The following is a 22009-nucleotide window of genomic DNA, read 5'->3' on the forward strand; positions in this document are numbered from 1 at the left end:
AAATGACCAGCACGTTGGGAGTGCACAGTTTCCATGCAATTTACTGTACATTTCATGAGAAATAGCCATTGTTGGCAAGATTGATGATTGAGAGCCTGCACATCAGATGTCTGACCTTTCTTTGTTCCAGAGCTGCTATTTGACCACAGGCAAATTGTTTAACTGCTCTGTACATTAACGTCTCATTAGGCCTGGTGCAATGTACAAGTTAATGAATGGTGGGACAGTGTTTTGAGATCCTCAGGTGGAAAGTACTATAGGAATGCAAGCTATTACTAATATTTAAATTACTGGCTTTCTAATTAAAAATCAATGGTACTTGTGCTCCTAAATCACATAAGCCCATTTGAAAATCCACTCTAACTGTTCTGTAATATAGTAATATGTCATTAGCAACTGATCTGCACTTTAATCATTGAAGAGAAGTGAATAAAAAAGCAAGATGTAGTCCCTTACCTCTCCAGAAGTCTTGAAGGGGATAATATTTTTAAATACAATAATTTTAACATGCAAAAATTAAGGGGGGGATTTTTAAAGAACCAAGGCCCAAATCTTCATAAGTATTTAAGCACCCAACTGCTATTGAAACCAACAGACGGGAGGTAATTAAACACCATTAAAGGTCTGGAAACAAATGACTTAGGAGTACAAGTCTCTTTTGTCATTTAAATGGTTTTGAAAGCCCCACCCCTTTAGCCTTTGTCTGTTTAAAAAATATCCTCATAAGGCATCGTCGTAAACAATTCTGAAATACTCTTTGTGCTTACTGTTGCCAACACTTTGCAGGCTTGAAACAGAACTCCTTCATCATGCACATCAGAACTCCTTCATTTGCCAGTTACTTTAAAATTGTTCATGGAGGCTGGACTGTTGGCATTAATTACTTTTAAAGAGTAATGGCACTGAAGCATTTGTTTTGAAGTTAAAAACCTACACATGCATCAAGAGCATTACATGGACATTACATACAGTTAAGGGGGAAGAGAGAACGCTAGGTCAAATTTGGGTTTGCCAGCATTGGGAGTGTCCCTTTAAATGAAAGATGAGAAATGAAGTAGCAACTGTTGTCATTTTGCTAGAAGATAAGTTCCTTTGTATTACTTAGGGCCAGAGTTTGTAACAGTGCTTTGACTTCTACTGTTATATCTTGAACTGCTGCTGTCAATCACACTTTTTTTTTTTAAGATTCAAGGCAAATTTACTTTGGATAGTTTTTTAACAGGTGTTTCCTTTACATTACGAATGGTTTAAATGGGAAACTTGCTTTTTGTTCTGAGTTTTCAGCTGAAATCACATGGCAGTCTGACATAGGCGATTGTATGTTTACTCATCTGTGCTAATGCTGACAGCAGATATTTGCAGATTCCCACAGTTGGCTGGGATTGGACACAGAACAGATGTTGGGGATTATGGGGAAGGATCGAGAGAGGCTTTAGCCCTGTGTGTTTGCGGAAGTAATTCATTGTGGAGACACTGACAGGACCTGCTGAACCTTCACGGAAGAGTTCTGTGAAATAGGCCTCAGTGGAATTGCATATCAGAAAGTAGAAGAAATGTTTTCCTGGTAGCTTTAATTAAATGGAAAACATAAATCAGTGCAGTAAAAGAAAGCTAAGTGCAGCAGAATCTTATCACAGTTCTGCAACAATCTTCTTAACCAAACCCAGAATATATTCATTACTTAGACACAATACCTTTCAGCCTCCAGAAGCATAGGTGTTTTGACTTCCACCTTGGTGGACTTTCTGGGAAGGACAAGGATGATGGGTTTTTAAGAGATAGCAAAAAACATTTCCATACAGTGGGTTTAGACATATAGGAGAGTTTCTTTGACTTTGAGGAAGGCTAGTAATCTTTTATAAATATGTGCCTTCATAGTTTTATGATTGCAGATCCCTTCCTTGGGCAGCTCTTTTTTCTATAGGCAGTCACTCTGTGGGTGCTAAGCACTCACCAGCCACAATTGTTTGGTGGTACTGCTGCTGATCAGCTGTTTGGTAGCACCCCTGATCAGCTAATTGGGAGGTGATGTCAGACAGCTGTTCCGCAACACCACCAAACAGCTGCTTAGTGGCTCCTGGAGGAAATTGGGAGTAGGGTTGCCAGGTGTCCGGTTTTCTCCCGGACGGTCCGTTATTTCTGGCCCCTGTCTGATTTAAAGAAAAAAACAGAAAATACTGGACATGTAAAATGTTTTTCTTGGATGGAAGCCCAGTGGGGACATTGTTCCTCTGCCGCATCTGTCATGGGCGGGGGGAAGCAAGGAGCGCAGGGATTCTTAAAGGCACAGCAACCTTTTTTTGTTCTCCCAGGATTCTTAGGGGGTTTTTTGGCTCAACAAGTTTGGCCTCCCATGGGTTTCTTTGTTTTGTTTGTTTGGTTGGTTGGTTGGTTGGTTGGTTGGTTTTTCTCAACCATGTTTTTTTCCTGCCATGTTCGGGATTTTTGATGAAAGCATCTGGCAAGCCCAATTTGGGGAGAGAAGGGAACAGCAGGTGGAGGTCAGGCAGTGGTTTCTGGGCAGGAGTGGGAAGAGGTGAAGTTGAGGGCAGGGCTTTGGGGGAAGGGGCAGGGGTGGAGCCTCGAGATGGAGCAGAGGTGGACCACCTCCTGAGGAAACTGAAAGTAGGCACCTATGCTTTACTCAGCTTCTCCTTTTATCTCCAGACTCTCCTTTGTGGGTATGAGACGCAGCAAACAGAGCAGCTCAGAAATCAGCAAACGATTGAGCTGTTGAGAGCGTAGTAAATTACTTGGACCGTGAGAAACATAGGAGTTCTGCCATGGGACAAGATATTCTTTACAGACACTATGTGCCACCATGTCACAGCAAGCCATGAGACTTGATGGATCTCACCCTGGGTGGGAATTGGAGGGAAGTTGATTTTTGGTTGTTTTGATTTTCTTTACCCATTGATTGATTTAGGATGATGTTCTCCACCTCTGATGTTCTCCACCTCTGACTATCTCAAATTATTTTTACACATCGCACAGAAATGGGCTAGCTGCTGTTGGCTCTGCCCCTTCCATTTGAGGCCCCACCCCTTCCAGGAGTATGGAGCCAACCATCCTCCCACTTTGCCCAGGGGCCCATGGAAGCTGTCGGTTCCCTTTCATACAGGACTTGATTAATAAAGAATTAAAGAAGGGTAGTGCAAATCAACATGGATTTATGGAAAATTGATCTTATTTAATTTACCAGATATATTTTAATCATGCAATTACAAGTTTGGTTGGCACAGGTAATAGTATTGAGGTAAAATACTTAGACTTCGGTAAGGGTTTTGACTTGGTACCACGCAACATTTTGATTTAAAAATTAGACCAATATAAAATTGACATGGCAATGGATTAAAAACTAGATAATTGCGCATCTCAAAATGTAATTGTAAAGAGGGAATCATTATCAAGTGGGTATGTTTACATTAGGGTCCCTCTGGGATCAGATGTTGGCTCCATGCTGTTCAATGTTTTTTATCAGTGACCCGGCTGGCTTTATGCAAATGAAGCCCGGGAAATTCAAATCCCGGGCTTCATTTGCAATTGCGGATGACTACATTACCCCCGCTAGTTCGAACTAGCGGGGTAGTGTAGACATACCCAAGGATAGGAACTCTGGTAACAGGAATGGTAGGCACCATTCCCGTTCCTCATCAGACCATCTAACAAATACCAGCGTCCTCATTAGGGTTTTTGAAGGTATGATCGGGAACAGAGTATCAATCGACAATTCGACCCTTCCCTTCCTAGAATGTCTATCTACTTTCCACTGTGCCTGGTCAGCAATAACAACAGACACAGTGGAAAATGGAAATTCTATCTCATTCCTTTCCCACCTTCCCTACACCCTCCTTCCCCATCCCTCTTCAGGGACCCCTTTTATGACCATCTCTGACATTTAAAAGGCAGAGCTGCAGTGGGGTTAGCTCTTGGGGCCAGCAGCTAACCCTGCTGTGATTCTGCAGTCCCCCCCCCCCTTATCAATTAATCGACTAGTTGATTAGCTGATTAAATGCCATTTAACATCCCTACTCGGAGTGAATTCAAAAGGTTCTGATGGGGAGCAGAAAACCTTCTACCAGAGCCACATATTTGGCAAAGTGCAAGTGCTTTTCCATCTGGATGGGTCAAAGGAGAGTCCCCCCAATAGATACTCCTATCCCCTCTGTCCTCAATTACCTTTTGGACCTCAGGGTGCAAGTTCTGTGGACTGCTGAATACAGGTCAGATTAGATGATCATAATGGTCCCTTCTGTTCTTGGAATCTATGAATCTGTGAAAAAAAATGTATCAGTGATCTGGAAAAGGCAGTAGAAAAACACATACTTCAGGAGCTTCAGGAGCTGCGATTGCCAGAGTTATGAACTAACCAATCAGTCACACACCTCATCTGGAACTGGAAATATGCAGTCAGACAGCAGCAGAGACCCCTTTCTAAACAAAGCCCAAATACTACAGTAGTGTGTTAAACATAAGCTACTAAAAAAGGGGGGAAAGAAGCATTTTTCTTCTGCACAGTAAAGTTTCAAAGCTATATTAAGTCAATGTTCAGTTGTAAACTTTTGAAAAAACTACAGGTCAAACCTCTCTAGTCCGGCACACTCTAGCCTGGCAACGTCCATGGTCCGGCATGATTTTAATTAGCCAGATGTCTACTTATCATGGGTGTGGCCAAGTTTCCCACAGTGCCATAAAGTTTGTTTACAGCCCCCAGTCATGGCTGTCAGTGTTCTGTGCTGTTTTTGAGCCCTAAATGTCTTCTAACAGCCCAATAAGCCATGGAAGTGTTGGAAATGTTTCTAGACAATATTGACCTCCCTTGGTTCAGCAAACTCTCTGGTTCTGCCCTAGTCAAGTCCTGAAAGTGCCGGACTAGAGAGGTTCAACCTGTACCAGAACATTTTGTTCAGAATTACGAACATTTCTGAGTTATAAACAACCCCCATTGTAGAGATGTTTATAACCCTAAATGTAGAGACGACACAATGGAAAAGTGGAAAAGACTTTGGAGGATAAGGGAAAAATAAAAATGGACTCAAGACTAGAGAAAGGTGTCGAATACCAAAAAAAAATGGTTTTAAGAAACTAGGAAAATGATGTTGTTTAACCCTGATATAGCAAGTTCAATTTTCAAAGCACTAGGCAAATATTAGCAAGTTCATCTTCACAACACTTTTGTTTAAGATGAAGGGATGTAGAGGCAAAGAGATTAGGTAGCACACCCAGTGCCACATAGAAGCGACTCAGTAGAAGAGCTGGGTCTGTAACTCAGTTCCTGGCTACAAACCATATACCCTTCACAATTAATCATATTTATCACTTAGTAACACTTCCTAACTTATCTGGTGGTGTGGAAGGATTGTGGAGGGACAACATTCCAAAACACACATTTGCTGTGAACAAAAAAAAAATCAATGCAATGATACAGTTGAAAATATAAACACACAGAAATCAGAAAATATGAATGTTATGGGCTCCCTCTGTAACTGTAAGTCAGCCCAATTGTGTGTATGTAATGTTTTGTATTGCTGTTGCGTGTATCTTCATTAGGAAGCATTGGTTTCTGCTAGACATAATTATTCCCTCTGAGCCTTTAATGAAAAGATGGGCTCTATAAAATTTAACATTTCCCCTGCAGCTTACATGATAAAGTCTCAGCTATTAAACAAGAACAGCTACTATGTATAAAGAGAGGCTACTATTAAAAACTGTTTAGAAAAAGGTGTGGATACCAAACAAGAACAGTTATGAACTGAAGGTGGCTTCTAACAAAAGATGTACTGTGTAACTATGATACACAATGTAGCAGTTCACACCAAAGTGTGAACAAGACAAATATCTCTGCTTCATTGACAGCTGTAGTCCGGTTTGCAAAACATTCTTTGTATTTGTGTCTGCATAACTGCAATTTTAGTAGTGATTAAAAAGCTGAAAACAATTGAAAAATTGGAAAGGTTTCCAAAATGAGCTATAAGAATGAGTCGAGGTCTGGAAACTCAATCTATGTAGATAATCCAAAAGATGGTGAAAAGGTGACTTGATCACAGTCTACAAGTACTTCCATCCGGAAGAAATTTCTGGTAATAGATGGGTTGTTTAGTCTTGCTGGCATAATGAGATACAACTGTTGGAAGCTGAAGCTAGACAAATTTGGGCTACTAATAAAGTGCCAATTTTTAATAGTAAGATTGGGCCAACAGGCTTTGTTCCTCCCGAGCATGTGAGTGGCCGGTCCACATCAGCCTCTTAGCCCTGTCTGAAGATTTCCTTCTGTACTGAACACTCACAGTGCCAGTGAGTCCGAAAGGGCAGTTCTACCCCTTCCCCAAGCTCACTCACCAGTGTTCCAAGACTTATTGAAAAATCAACATTAACAGTCCAGAGAGCTCCTTATGTAGCTCTTTTAAAACTCTTGCATGCAAGGAATCTGGACTTGCTGATTTAAAAATGTCTAACTTTAATAGCTTGTGTTTAATATCTTCCTGAGGTACTAATGGAATGGAAATAGTGTAGCTCTTTGAAAAGCTGTTCATTTTGTTTTGCAAAATCTTCATACTTCTCCCTATGAAAGGTGTTTATGTGGCCCTCATCTCATTAGCATATGATTATCAGTAGATTTATCTTTACAACACCCCTAGGAGTTAGGGAAGGTAGCAAACAGATTCACAGAGAAACAGTTATGTCTACACAGGACAATTAACCCTGTTCTGAGCACCCATGTTAACCTAGTCAAGGTATGAGCATCTTAACTGCAAAGTCTGACAAAAAAGGTGGTTAGAGACAAAAAGATATCCTTTAAAAATTGGAAGTCACACCCTACTGAGGAAAATAGAAAGGAGTATAAACTCAGATGAGTCAAGTATAAAAGAATAATTAGACAAGTAAAAAAGGAACACAAAGAGCAATTAGCAAAAGACCCAGTAATTAACATCATTGTTTTTTGTACATCAGAAGCAGGAAGTCCTCTAAATAATCAGTGGGGTCAGTGAACAATCGAGATGCTAATGGAGCACTTAAGGAGGACAAGGCCATTGTGGACAAGATAAATGAATTCTTTGCATCAGTCTACACTGCAGAGGATGTGAGAGAGATTCCCACACTTGAACCGTATTGTTTAGTGACAAATCCTAGGAACTATTCCAGATTGAGGAGTCAGTAGAGAAGTTTTTGGAACAAAAAAATTAATCAGTAATAAGTCACCAGGACCAGATGGCATTCACCCAAAAACTCCGAAGGAACTCAAATATAAAATTGCAGAACTACTAACTGTGGTTATGTAACCCAATCGCTTAAATCAGCCTCTGTATCAGACGACTGGAGGAGAGTAATAATAATAATAATGATTTTTTTAAAAAGACTCCAAAAGCAATGCTGGCAGTTACAGGCCAGTAAGAGTAACTTCAATAGCCAGAAAGCTGGTTGGAATTATAGCAAATAACAGAATTATCAGACGCATAAATGAACACAATTTGCTGAGGAAGAATCAACAAGAAGACTTTTATAAAGGGAATCATACTTCACCATTCTGTTACTATTTTTTGAGAGGTTCAACAAACATGTAGACAAGATCAACAAACAAATGGATCTGTGTACCTGGACTTTCAGAAAACCTTTGACAAGGTCCCGCACAAAAATCTCTTAAGCAAAGTAAGCAGTCAGGGGAAAGATCCCCTGATGTATCAGTAACCGATTAAAAATGGAGCGGGGGGGGGGGAGAAAGATAAACATGGAGTCCACCATGGATCTGTACTGGGGCCAATGCTGTTCAACATGTTCAAAAATTATCTGGAAAATGGGGTAAACATTGAAGTAAAATTTGCAGATGATACAAATTATTCAAGATAGGTAAGTCCAAGGCTGACTGTGAAAACTTACAAAGGGATCTCACAAAACTGGGTAAAAAAATGGCAGTTGAAATTCAGTGTTTGATACATGCAAAGTAATTCCAGTTGGAAAACATGGTCCCAACTATGCATACACAATGATGGTGTCTGCACTGGCTGTTACCACTCAAGGAAGAAATCATAGAGTCATCATGGATTTCTCTTGAAACATCTGCTCAGTGTGCAGCAGCAGTGTAAGGAGCTAACAGAATGATAGGAACCATTAGGAAAGGGATAAACAGTGAGACAGAAAATATCACAGTGCTATTATGTACAGCCATTGAACTCCCTCACTTCAATTCTTTGTGTAGTTCTGGCTGCCCCTTCTCAAAAAAGATATATTAGAACAGGGGAAATGGTGGAGGAGGGCAACAAAAGAAATTAGGGATACGGAATAGCTTTCATATGAGAAGCTTAGACAAAGAGTGGATATGATAGAGGTCCATAAAATCATGATGGAAAAAGTGATAGTTTTACCCTTAACATAACACAGGAACTAGGGGTCACCTGATGAAATTAGTAAGCAGTATATTTAAAAACAGACATAAGGGTGTACTTTTTTAAGTTGTGTCCCTCTAGGTACTCCTCCTCAGATGCATGTGGGTCTCTCGTGCCCTTGACAGAAAAAGTAAAAACCCACAATCCAGCATGCAGCAGCTGCACCAGGAGTTGTTTAGCCTTCTCTAGCCTATTAAACCTGCTGCCTATGATAACCATTAATTAAACTGACAAGATTGAAAAATAATTATATTTAAATTTTTATTTAATTTGTTCTCAGACTTGTCTGTATATTAAGCTTACTTCCTCAAGGCTAAATTCAACACTGAAGGGAAAAAACAGAGCAAAAAATAGCAAAAGTACAAATATTAAGACATGTGTATGAATTGCCCTCCTGCAATGCTTGCATTTGTGTCAGTAATCCAGCTAGGTCACTGGGAGTATTCATGTAAGTAAGGACTACTAGTATGCGCAAGGCCTGCAAGAGCAAACCCAAGGCAATGTAACGAGGTCATTAGGGGTGCGTCTACACAACAGGACTTAACTCAAAATAAGCTATACAAATTGAGCTATGTCAACTGAGTAGCTTATTTTGAAATTAGGAGCATTTACACAGCACTTATTTCAAAATAGAGCACTGTTGCCCCAACTTCTCTTACTCCTCGTGCAATGAGGGTTACAGGAGTCGGAGTAAGAAGTCCTCCAGCTTGACAGTATTTTGACATTATTTCGAAATAACTGCCTGCTGTGTAGATGCGGACTAGTTATTTCAAAATAATGTTGCTGTGTAGATGTACCCTAGGAGGGTATTTTACCACTGTTTTTGTTTGCTTACATTACATTTCTGGTTTTGGATTTGTAATATGGCTGTAGAGATTTTCCCTTGTTAGATAAAGCACCACACATCAAAACTAGCCTTTTGTGGTGCAGGCATTTCTAATCTGAAAGCAGGCCTGAGAGATCACAAATAACCTAGAACTGATTCTCAGACTGGAATTTGTTTACTTCCTCTTCTAGTGGGTGCCAAAGTATCTATAAAACCACACAAGTGTTTTAGCGCTCAGTGAATTTGAGTTTCTCTTGCAGTAAAAGATTTGCCACTAATCTGTCACTCCAGAAATAGCATAGAAGGATTGACATCCAACAACTGATGAATGACATCTCAGGAATACCTACCCAAACCAATGCTAATCAGGGACAAATTGTTGCTAACTACAGTTGCACTGTGAAATGGCCACCTATAAATAAACTATAAGAGATCAAGGAGAACTCCAAGTGCTACAGATAGATGTTGTAGCAGTTGAATGTGTGGCTGTTTTCTCTTCAGAATCAATACTGATTTCAAAGAAGAACAAGATAAGTTCATGCAGGCTATTAGCAAGGATGGACAGGATGACATCCCTCGTCTCAGTTTGCCAGAAACTGGGAATTGGCAATAGGGATGAATCACTTGGTGACTATTTGTGCTGTCCATTCCCTCCGAAGCACCTGGCTTTGGCCAATGTTGGCAGTCAGAAGACTGGGCTAGATGGTCCATTGATCTCACCCAATATGACCATTCTTAATACTGAACCAGTGCTTCTGCATCGTTTGAGGACTGTTTTTTCTACTGAAATGTAAAATGAAGGTCCTAAGCACCAGGTGTAACTGAAAATCCTACAGTACTTACCACAAGTCCAAATTACAGTTTGTATTCTTTTTGCACTCCATGCATACCTAATAGGGATGTGAAAGATTAACTAGTTACTGGGTGATGGGTTAACCTTTATGAATGATGTTTACCAGTTCTAGTTAACTGATGGGAATTGGAGCAGGTCCCCTCCCGATCCCCCTTTTAAATGGTTAACCAGTTAAACATCGCATTTAACTGGTTAACCAATTAAATGGGATTTTACATTCCTAATATCTAAATTCCCTTATTACATCTACTTAAATTCCCCTGAAGTTTCAGTTACTCACTGTGTTCTTCACTTCTTCCCAAAATTATTGAACAGTTTAATCAAATGTATCTGCATTTTGGTGGTGAGCCAGCTGTTCTACTTGTGTGAGTCTGGCTACATCTAGACTGGCAAGATTTAGTGCAAATACTCTAAATGCAAGAGTTTTTGCGGTAGAGTATTTGAGTAAGAGAGCGTCTATACTGGCATGTGCCTTTGTGCAAAAGATTTGCTTTTGTGTAAAAGCATCCGTGCCAGTGTAGACGCTCTCTTGCGCAAGAAAGCTCCAATGGCCATTTTAGCCATCGGGCTTTATTGCGCAATAAATTGATGTTACCTGTCTACACTGGCCTCTTGTGCAAGAATATTTGCGCAAGAGGACTTATCCCTGAGCGGGAGCGTCAGAGTATTTGCGCAAGAAGCACTGATTTCATACAGTAGAACGTCAGTGTTCTTGCGCAAATACTCGCGGCCAATGTAGACGTAGCCTTTGTGTATACATGCACCAGAGTGTATAAATGCCATTGGATGGATGCCTTAGAGGTGTAAATAAATGACTCTCTCTCTCTTTTTTGCATAAAATAAAAGATAATGTAGGATAAAGGTTTATAAGATTAAATGTGGAACAGGAACATCATTTGTGAATACTGAGAGAACAAGTAAGTTACACAGCTCATTCCAAAGAAATGCTAATAACCCCCTTACACCACACCTCCACATCACATATCCTATATATGTCACAATTGTAGAAAAACACAGTTAGTTAGTTAGTTAGTTAGTTAGTTAGTTAGTTAGTTAGTTAAACATTTTATAGGAACTGTTTTTGTATCCCTTGTCCTGTAGTGAGATGTCCTTATTATCATTAGTCTAAATGTACAAGGTTCAGAGGGGGAGACATAAGAAAAACTCAACAAATTACCCAAAATTGATTGTCTACAAATAGCACTGCCATGACTTGAAGTAAATTTATCTTTGGGCCTTCCAGGACTAGACATGAGTGCTGGGCCTCATTGGAATTCTGGAAATAACACTGTCCAAATGCTAATGTTTTTGTTGCTAACCCTGCAAAGATGTGAAATATTACAAGTTATAGAAAACTTGTCATGGGGAAGGGCGTGAATCTGGCCCATGCTGGATCTCAGGTAGGAGACATTTTGGGAGGAAATTCCATATTTAAATGGGAGAAGGCTGAAACATTTCTGTGACCGACTGATAATTTTTTTTAAATGACAGCTATTTGAAGCTGTTCAAAGGTCAAGAATGTTCAAATGAGCCCTGAAGGATTTGGCAGAGGGAAAGAAAGAAGGTCAATGGTGCATGCTAAATTTATACATCACATGACTTTATGTATGTATCTGTGTGAATATGTGGATTCACAGATTTAGATCAACAGTGGTCTTAGCAATAAGTATGGTTTGTCTGTGTGCTTCTAAAACATTTTGACATCCTTCAAATAAAAGGGATGAAACCAATGGAAAGTATAATTACTCTTTAAGTATTATAGGCCAGATCTAAATCCCAGTGAAGTCAATAAGATTGTTTTCATTTACTTCAAAAGGCTTTGGATCTGGCCCTGTATGTATATTTAATAATGTTGTCACCTTCCTATTCTTTTTCAGAGGTAGTGACAACCACCTATTCACAATGACATGAAGCTGATCCATCCCTTAATTATTTCTGTTTCTTCATAGGCAGGAATGGTGCTGAGATGTGGATACTTCTGGCTTGGTTTATTTCTGGTGCCCACCGTGTGCCTTGTTAAAGATGTGGCATGGAGAGCGTAAGTTTAAAGGATACAACAGTAATTAATATTGTTGTATAAATCATTCTTCATCTATTGTTCATTCAATTCAGCTTCTTTCAGTTACATAGTTAACACTTTATCTGAGTGCTAAATTATAGTGACAAGCAAAAGTACTTATAGAATCTGACTCAGAGCTGTGTGAGGTCGTCATCTGTAATAACACAAGCAATATAAATGGATTAATAACTAAGGATACGTCTACACAGCAGCATTATTTCAGAATAACTGTCATTATTTTGAAATAAACTGCACGTCTACACAGCAAGCAGTTATTTTGAAACAATTTCGAGATGGAGGACTTCTTACTCCAACTCTTGTAATCCTCATTTCACGAAGAGTAAGGGAAGTTGAAGGAAAAGTGTTCTTCCTTCAACTTCCTGCTGTGTACACAATGCCAAAAGCCGAATTAAGCTATTTTGACTTAAGATTGCAATTGATGTAGCTACAGTTGAGTATCTTAATTTGACTTTTGCCCTGCAGTATAGACATGCCCTAAGAGAGCCATGAAATACTTTCCAAGGGTATGGGCTTCACTGTGGTCAATAAAGTTCTTTTTTGTTGTAGCTATTTGCATTGTATATTTCTAAATGAGGACCAATTGTTTTAGGCCCCAAAGATGTCCTGTCTGCATTAGGAGAGGACAGAAATTTATTCATTTTAACTAGATAGCCACAAAATGGAATGTAACAGTTTGTTAATGCGTAGGCCGAGAAACAGTGTCTCTTTCTATAGGTAATTATTTTGTATTTTGTCTGCATGTTTCATTTGAAATCTGTTTCTCTACAATCATGCAGTGGCTTGTCAGCTACTCTTTGGCCAAAATAGACAGTCTCCATTACAAAGGATAAATGGACACAAATCAGACGTCAGAAATGGTAACTCACATAAACATGTAGGGGACCATTTTAACCTGCCTGATCCTTCAATCATGGTTTTAAAAGTAGCCATTCTTCTACAAACAAATTTCACTAACCAATTACAGAGAGAGTCTGCAGAACTGGAATTTGTCTACAGATTTGACACCGTTATCCTGGTCTTGAACAAAGACATGAACTAGTTGGTGTATTACAAAGCCAATTTCTCCCACCTTTAACATCTGCATATCCACGTCAAAAGCTATGTGTGGGACACATCCAGCCCACTTAATTAGCCTCATTGACTGGGGTCCCACAATTGACAGGACCTTCTTCTGATGTTGTATACATCTCTTGATTTCTGTTATTTCCACTCCGATTCATCTGATAAAGTGGGTTTTACCCACAAATGCTCATAATCCTGTATATTTTGGTGAGTTTATAAGGTGCCACAGAACCCCTTGTTTTTAAAGTTACAGACTAACATGACTATCCCTCTGAGATTTTTCAGCCTATAAGATTTCCACTTCTTCCCTTGTAGAATGTCATATTCCTGACTGTTAAGATCTGTAAAGGTTTTTTTTCTTGATGCTCAGCCTAAATTAAGTGATTCTCATGGACTCACTATATTAGCAGCAACTTTCTGCTTGAAGAAGAAAACTGGTGATCTGAAGAATGCATTTCCAATACAGTCCTTATTAAAGGTACTCTCATGTTTAATTGTGTTCTACAGAAAAAGGCCTGGTGGAATAGGAAGATAGCAAGATTAATATATGAAACTTGCTGCCTCTCTGTGCCTCTTGCTCCGCTCCTCTGAAGAAGTGGGTTGTGCTCATGAAAGCTCGTGGTACTGTATATTTTTTCTGTTAGTCTCTAGGGCTGTGGTTCTCAACTGGTGGTCCATGGTGACTTTTTCGGTGGTCCACAGGAACATTGTCCAAAGTCAAACGGCGTGAGCAGGCGCTGCCGTTAGGCTGATTTACGCCGTGTTCACAAGCACGCAGCGTGTCATCCATAGCATCACGTAGGATGCAACCGTGTTGTGTTGCCAGTAACTTCCGTCTGAGTCTCTGAGCATCAGTGTAGCTGCTACCATCGTGCTGAGCGGATGCTGTGTCGTTCGTCCTGTGCTACATGTGCCGTTTTATAGGTGTGATGTAGTTTGTTTATAATGGCAATGACAGGAAAAAATGTCAAGCGCAAACATTCGGAGGACTACATCAAATTCAGCTTCACTTGGCAAGAAAAAGAAGGCATGGATTTGCCACAATGTGTTATTTGTTTCAAAGTCTTGGGAAATGACTCAATGAAGCCGGCTAAGCTGAAACTCCATCTCGAAAAGTGTCACCCCAACTTGTTGCAAAAGGATGAAGATTATTTTGAGCGGCAGTTATCAGGTCTGAAATGGCAGCACCTTGACTCAACAAGTGCATTCTACAATAAGACAAGCAATGCAGTGTGCACTTCCTACATTGTTGCATACAAAGTTGCTCAGGCCAAGAAGCCTCATACCATTGTAGAGCAACTTGTGCTCTCCTGTTCAAAAGAAATGGTGCGGCTTGTTCTTGGTGAGGAAGCAGCGAGGAAGCCGAATGATATATCTGTCTCTAACGACACAGTATCAAGACGGATAAATGAGATATCACAGAACATCAGTAAACAAGTTGTGGATGAAATAAAGAAGTCTCCATTGTTTGCCATACAATTGGACGAATCAACCGACGTCGCATTGTGCTCTCAGCTATTGGTGTTCGCACGATACATGGTTAGGGAGACTTCAAAGATGTAAGACTCTTGATACCACCACAAAGGCTCAGGATGTGATGGAAATTGTTAACAATTTCTTTGAAGTACATGGTCTGGATTGGGTAAATCTTGTGGGTGTCACCACTGATGGTGAACCTCCCATGCTGGGCTCAAGATCGGGCTTCCAAACGCTGGTGAAACAGCACGCTCCAATGATAACTGGAGTTCATTGCTTCATTCATAGGGAAGCTTTGGCATCAAAAACATTGCCTGATCAACTGAACACCATTTTCAAAGGGTTGGTGAAAGTGGTGAATCACATCACCACACCAGGCTGTTCAAAAGATTTTGCCTGGACATGGGTTCCGACTTTGATGTGTTGCTGTTCTATACTTCTGTATGGTGGTGTCAGCAGGGAATGTATTCAACAGAGTTTTTCAATTGAGAGAGGAGTTGGATTTATTTCTCCAGGTTCAAGGGAAAGAGGAATTCCGAAATGTGCTGACGCAGTAAAATTTAGAACTTGCGGATCTTGGCGATATTTTTGGAATCTTGAACAAACTGACTCTTCAGCTGCAAGGGAAAGGTGCAAATCTGTTCTCTCACCAAAGCATCATCAAGGCTTTTCTTGGCAAATTGGAACTCTGGATCGTAAGAGTCGAAGGCAATAATTTGGTTCAATTTCCATATGTGGATGCCATGCTCGGGGAAAAGGAAGCCATTTAGATGCAAATTCTCGATCATTTACAGAAGCTACGAGACAAATTCCAAAGATACTTTCTGGAGGTGGATAGGACAAGGGATGGATTATCTTTCATCAGGAATCCATTTACAACAGATGTTAATAGTGTTCCAGAGGATCTGCAGGAGGCATTCTTGGATCTGAAAAATGATTTGGTGGCTCAAGACGTGTACCAGCAGTCTACCATAGAGAAATTTTGGGCCAGCATGACTGGGAGTTGCCCAAATCTGTCAGCACACGCAGTAAGATTTCTTTTGCCATTTGCATCAACTTATATGTGTGAGACTGGATTTTCGTGTTTGTTGCACATTTGTTCCTGCAAAAAGAGGAATCGGCTTGCAGTGGAAAGCAATATTCGTTGTGCATTATCAAGTACCACTCCAAACATTGAAAAGCTTGTCAGTGAGAAGAGAATCCAAAAATCTGTTAGTAAGAAATAAACTTCAAAGCAAAATGTTCGTTGTCTGCTCTTTTTTATCATGTCTCAAAAAGGAGGTGGTCCACGAACATTTTTTGATTGTCCTGGTGGTCCGTGGACTGAAACGAGTTGAGAACCACTGCTCTAGGGGCATGTCTACACTAGGAAATAATTTCAAAATAAGTAAAATTGAAATAATAACTCCTGACGTAACAAATTCGAAATAGTGCATCTATGCCATGGAGGAACATCAGAATTGCTCAGAATTATTTTGGGATAGCACGTCCACACTGATTGGAGCCTGCCACGAATTTAGAAGCACTCTGGGAATGGCATCAGGAGAGTGGATACTTCTTGTGGCTGCTTGGTTAGGCAAGCTGCGACACATGCTTTCATGGGCTCCTCTCTACGGCTGCATCTCACATACTACTTCTCCACTGCCTACCTCCTCTCGGGACACCAAATGGACGCAGTGTGCTCTGGTTGCCCTTATGGACACCACAGCACTAACACCATGGAGCAGCTGCTGCTGCTGCGAGGCTCATAGGCCTTGTGCTGTACCTCGTGGCGCAATTCATCCAAACTACCCACATGCTGCTCCAGCACAACGACAACCAGCCTGAACCAAAGGACCTTTTCATCCAGATTATGGTGCTCCTGCTGCTGCACATGTCCCTAAGTCCTCTGGATACTGTGGAATGTCGCTTCTGGCAGGGGGAGATCAGTTCAGACTGGTGGGACCACATCATCATGCTGAAATGGGCTGACCAGCAGTGGCTCCAGAACTTTCGCATACAGAAGGCTACCTTCCTGGAGCTTGCAAATGGCTCACCCCTGTCCTCAGGTGACAGGACACCCAACTGCAACCCGCCATCCCCCTACAGAAGTGTGTCGCCCTGTGGAAGCTCACCACACTGGACAGCTACTGCTCCGTTGAGAACCAGTTCAGCATGAGGAAATCCAGAGTTAGGGCTGTGCGCCTGCAGGTAGCCAAGGCTATCAACAACATGTTACTATGGAGGGTCATCACTCTGGGAAAAGTCGACACCATTGTGGATGACTTTCCCACCATGGGCTTCTCCAACTGTGGGAGGGCTATATAGATGGCACGACCATCCCCATCCTAGCCCCTGACCACTGTGCCTCGGACTATATAAACAGGAAGGGATACTTCTTGATGGTGCGGCAGGCCCAGGGGTAGACCACAAGGGATGCTTCATGGACATCATCATTGGCTGGTCGGGGAAGAAGCATGATGCCCGCATCTTCTGGAGCTCATAGAATATGCATGCTGGAACTTTTTCCCCCAACCACACCATCAGGGTCGAGGATGTGGACATGCCCATCTTCATCCTGGGCAATGCAGCCTACCCCTTGCTCCTCTGGCTCATGAAGCTCTACATGGACAGTCTGGACCAAACCAAGGAGAACTTCGATGCCAGGCTGAGCAGATGCTTCATGGTCGTTGAATGTGCATTGCCACTTGAAGAGGAGATTCAGGAGTCTTCTTACCTGCCTGGACTTCAATGAGTGCAACATCCCCTCCTCGGTTGCAGCCTGCTGTGTGCTCCACAATCTATGCGAAAGCAAGGGGGAGATTTTCCTGTGAGGGCGGGGGGTAGAGGCTGAACTGCTGGCCAGGGCAGCCGTATACCAGTGCTATTCGATGAGCACATCAAGGGGCTGTGCTCATCTGGGAGGCCTTGAGGGAGAGTTTCAGTCAAGGCCAGCTGTGAGTCTCTCCTCTGGTCCATTCTACAAGGGGGGGGCCCTGCATTCCCTCTATGAGCCTTTCCTCCCCCACCCCTCTCTTCCCCTGCCCTCCCTTCCCACCTTCCGCCATCCTCTGAAGAGCAAATTAAAAAGTCTTTATGGTTTGAACAAACAAGTCTGTTTATTTGGGGGATATAAAATGAGAGGGACTGAGGAAAGAGCCTCTAATGGGGGAAAAGGGAGAATGAGGCTGGGATTCGCATCTGTGTCATTCAGTTTGTGAGGCTTCAGCTGTCCTCAAGGTCCCACCGCCCCATATTCTGGGGCCTAGAATGGAAAGCCAGGGAGCTTGCTGGTGGCCTACTCCATGCCCTTTTCCTGCAGCCTGTAGTTTTAAAAGTTCTTCAGGAGAAGGGGAGCAGTGCAGCTGGCAGGTTGTGGCAAGAGCAAGTGCAGCTGTGCTGTGCATGGCCTCGGGAGGCCCATTATTTCAAATGAGCAGCAGCAGAGTGTCCACACTAATGCTATTTCCAAATAAGAGACTTTGTAGTATGGACGCTCCGCTCCCCTTGTTATTTCAAAATAATGAGGGGGGGAGGGCATTCTGAAATAATTTCCTAGTGTAGATCAGGGCTAAGGTGCTACTTTTTTAATGTTTATTTTAAGTTACAGACTAACATGGCTATTGCTCTGAGACTTGTAACATAACATTTACATTGGAGCATGATAGGATTTAACATGGTCATTGTATTGCAGTGTTTTGTTTAATCCAAGGAGACTTCTCTATTGAAAATGATAAAGTCCCGCAATTACTGAGGCCAAAAAAAAAAAATCAAACTTGGGTACCTATAATGAGGCATATAAGTGGCCTGACTTCTACCCCTGAAAATCTGGTCACTTGGTGTAACCCCTATCCTGTAAAGAGTTATGCATTGCTTAATTTTACCCACTTGGAATTCAATGGAACTATTCTCATGACTAGGGATGTAAACTTTGCGTTTAACCAGTTAACCAATTAAGCAGGATCCCCAACCCCTGTATGCAGGGCTGCCACTTTCAGTCCCGTCCCCGGCATTTGGGGCTTCCAGCTTTTTCTCCCAGGCCTACTCTCGCCACCCCTACCCCTCGTGCAGGGGGGCCAACTCCCGACCAAGGTTCCTTCTAAGCTGTGTGTCAGCACAATCCCACAGCTACTTAATGAGCCCTGCTCAGCCAGGGTCTCATGGCTTCATGCACGGTGCTGCCTGGCTGGGGGAGAGGCACTTCTCCCTCAGCATCAGAAGCAGCTCTCTGCTGAGGACAGAGCAGTGAGTCTCTCCCAGCTAGTAGGGACACGTGTGCGGAGTCCTTTGCCCCTGGCTGGGCCGGGTTCATTAAGCAGCTGCAAGGCTGTGCTGCCACACAGCATAGAGGGAACTTTGCTCCCAATCCCATCCCACCTGAACTGAAACAGCCCTCCGTGGGGTGCTGCTCTCAGGTATCAGTTAATCACTTACCCAGAGATGCTTACCGGTTAACCGGTTACCCATTCACATCCCTAGTTTAGACAGTTAAATGTGCCCTCAAATTGCCTTCTCTTCTTACTAGTAGTGCTCAGCAATAATTACTAAAGAATTGTAAAATTTGATAAAGAGCCAATCTTCAGAACCTATTAGTCATTCAATATCTATTACTGACCCAACCTGAATAATTCTTTGTATGTTTTTATGTTTGATTTCAGCAACAGTAACTTTTTATTCATTCAGACAAGAATGTACATAGATTGTGAAGCTGACTAGATAAATATAGATTGATTTACTGGGTATTATCCAACTGATTTTAAACAGAGGCTCCTATCACTGTTAAGCAAGGAATCTGTTCTTCCAAACAAGACTTTTTTAGACATCATTGTAAAATTAACACCATTAACATTTAAACTAGAATAAATGAAATGTCACAGCTATCAGCACTACCATATGTAAGGAGTAAAGTTCTGTTTCCTTTCCAAGAGGCTTGCCATGCAAAACTTGAGCTATGACCAAAGCCCCTGGAAATTAGGACTAGACAGGTTTTTTTTTCTGTAGCAATGGCTACAGGCTGCTGTCTATAATTCAGCGGAATCCATTGTCAGACATAAAATTCCAGAAGCTCTGGCTTTTTCATGGTCATAGAGTTTACCCCTTTCAGTTCCTTTTGGACATGAAGCATATGTCCACAGAAAGGGCATTTCTGTGACCCAAAAGACATATGCTAAATTTCAGTATGGAATGCTGCCAAAACAGAGTAAGTGCAGAGTACAATTTACATCTGGTAAAATACTGAAAGGGACATGAACAAGTATATTTCCAGACCCATGCAAATCTTTTTATTTCTAAACTGGGATACTGTATCCCATTCTAGAAATTTGTAATGTTGGCAAGTTCCAACTAGTTTTATATTTCCTTTGTTATTTAGGCTACAGTTGTCAACATATCTCCTATCTCCCATGTTCCCTGCAGCTCTGTACCTGAAACCTCTTTACTGAATCAAGAAAATGTGGAAAATTTTCCTTTCTTTTCAGAAAGAGGAGGAAGTTTACTATTAAGAGCTTGGCTTCAGTATCACATTGTTAACTCTGGCCCCAGTTTCCTAACTGCTGCTTTGGGAAATATATAGGGTTTTTTTTCTTTCTTATAGAAGTCCAAATTCTGCAACTCTTCCTCCTGAAGGAATTCTGCACCAAAAAAATAAAAATTCTGTGTCCAATATTTTAAAATATTTTAAAATTCTGCATATTTTATTTGTCAAAATAACACAATATAATCATGCCATTTTCAATTATTTTTGTAATTTATTTCAAAATATCTGTCAACAAGTATGTCTGTGACAGTACAGACAAAAAAAATTAGAATTTTTTTGACACATTGGTTCCTTACTGTGCATATTAATATAGAACTTTGAGTCATGAATTTGAATTACAACACAGAAATTTATCCTGCACCCCTCAGAAGCAGTAAAAAGTCTTGGCAAAGTCAGGAGTAATAGAGGAGTTGAGGGAAGGAGCCTGGAAACAAACCTAGAGGGTTGTTGGGTATGCATGAGAGAAGCATGGAGCAGGTGTGTTTTGGGGGGAGGGTTATTAGGGATGTGGGTAGCCTCCCCCATAAAAACACTGTCTAATCCCTTGTCTCTCCCATTCAGTCAGGCATATCTGTGCCCATGAACTCCATACCCCTGTCCTCATGTGCCCCTGCAGCCTCCCTACTGCCCCCATTCTCATTTGGGCCTGTAGTCTCCCTCCCATTCAGCCCCTGATTCAATGCTGTCACCCCACTAGCTCCTGATACTTTCCCCCAATCCATTCCCCAACTAGCTCTTCTGAACCCCATTCTGTGACACATATCTCAGCAGCCCTGTGTGCCCCATTTTGTCTACCTGGTGCCCCCTCACTGTGAAGAATACAGCCTCTCTGGCTGGCTGCCCTCTTCTGGAACCACAGCAGCCCCTGGCGGGCCAAATGTGTAATTGCAGCATCTCGCTGCAAAGTCTATATTCTGCAGAGAAGAAATCTGTGGGGGAATTAATTCTGTGCATGCGCAGTGGCGCAGAAATTCCCCAGGAGTAAACTCTTTGAATAAGAATCACTTACTAAGTTGTGATGGTCCACAGAAGTCACTGGGATTGTTTGTGTGAATAATTGCTACTCATCACCCTTAAGGATTGCAGAATTGGGCCTATCAGGATACAAGGGAATCATCTGATGAAGCAGTTTGTTGTGAACTGGGGCAAAGGGACAAGTAATTAATATTGCTCTTGAACCATTATTGTTTAGTGCTGTTGTCCGAATTTTCAGGAGTCACACATTAATTAATAAATCTTGAAATGTGTAAAAGATCTAGGCCTTATTAAGTCCAGATTGAACCCATCTGCTCTGCCAATGGAAAAGATGAAGGGAGAATATAAAGAGACCCTCTGCATTCTCCTTTCTCGTAGCTCTCTGCAACAGCAGCTGGGCACAGATAAAATCCGTGAAGCACAGAAAATACTCCAGCTATGTTCCCCTGGGACACAGAACACCTCAGAGGGGGAAAAGGTGTAGCCATGGCAGAGCTGTCATGGGAATACACAACTCCTACCACTGGGGTGCCTCTGCAAACACATGCCTCCAGAATTCCTCCAGCATCCCCTAGGTTAGCGAGGCTCTGCACCGCTCAGAACATGGGCATGTCTCTAAAATGTGCAGTTGTGCCCTGAATGCATTTCTGTTTTACACTCTGAGCATTCTTGAAGAAAACCTGTCTTTCTACAGTGCTTCCACACTGCCTGCTAATCAACTATATGGAACAATCATGAGAAATGATCACAGAGCTAAGATATTTTGTGAAGTACGGGGTACAGCCACCGTGTATCTTTCTTTTCCTGTTTCAAAGGCTAGTTTCTACCATTCTGGAAAAAA

The 22009-nt window shown here is 41.6% G+C and overlaps 1 protein-coding gene across 1 annotated transcript in view; it reads left to right on the forward strand.

Annotated features, from left to right (window-relative positions):
* The window catches only part of ATP8A2 (ATPase phospholipid transporting 8A2), a 558954-nt gene that overhangs the window by 493108 nt on the left and 43837 nt on the right, over positions 1-22009 (forward strand). The window contains exon 33 of the mRNA XM_014581486.3: positions 12010-12098. Within this exon, the coding sequence (XP_014436972.2) occupies positions 12010-12098 (89 nt within the window). The remainder of the gene's footprint in view (positions 1-12009; positions 12099-22009) is intronic.

Source organism: Pelodiscus sinensis, chromosome 1 (genome assembly GCF_049634645.1).
Source record: "Pelodiscus sinensis isolate JC-2024 chromosome 1, ASM4963464v1, whole genome shotgun sequence".
Classification (NCBI taxonomy): Eukaryota; Metazoa; Chordata; order Testudines; family Trionychidae; genus Pelodiscus; species Pelodiscus sinensis.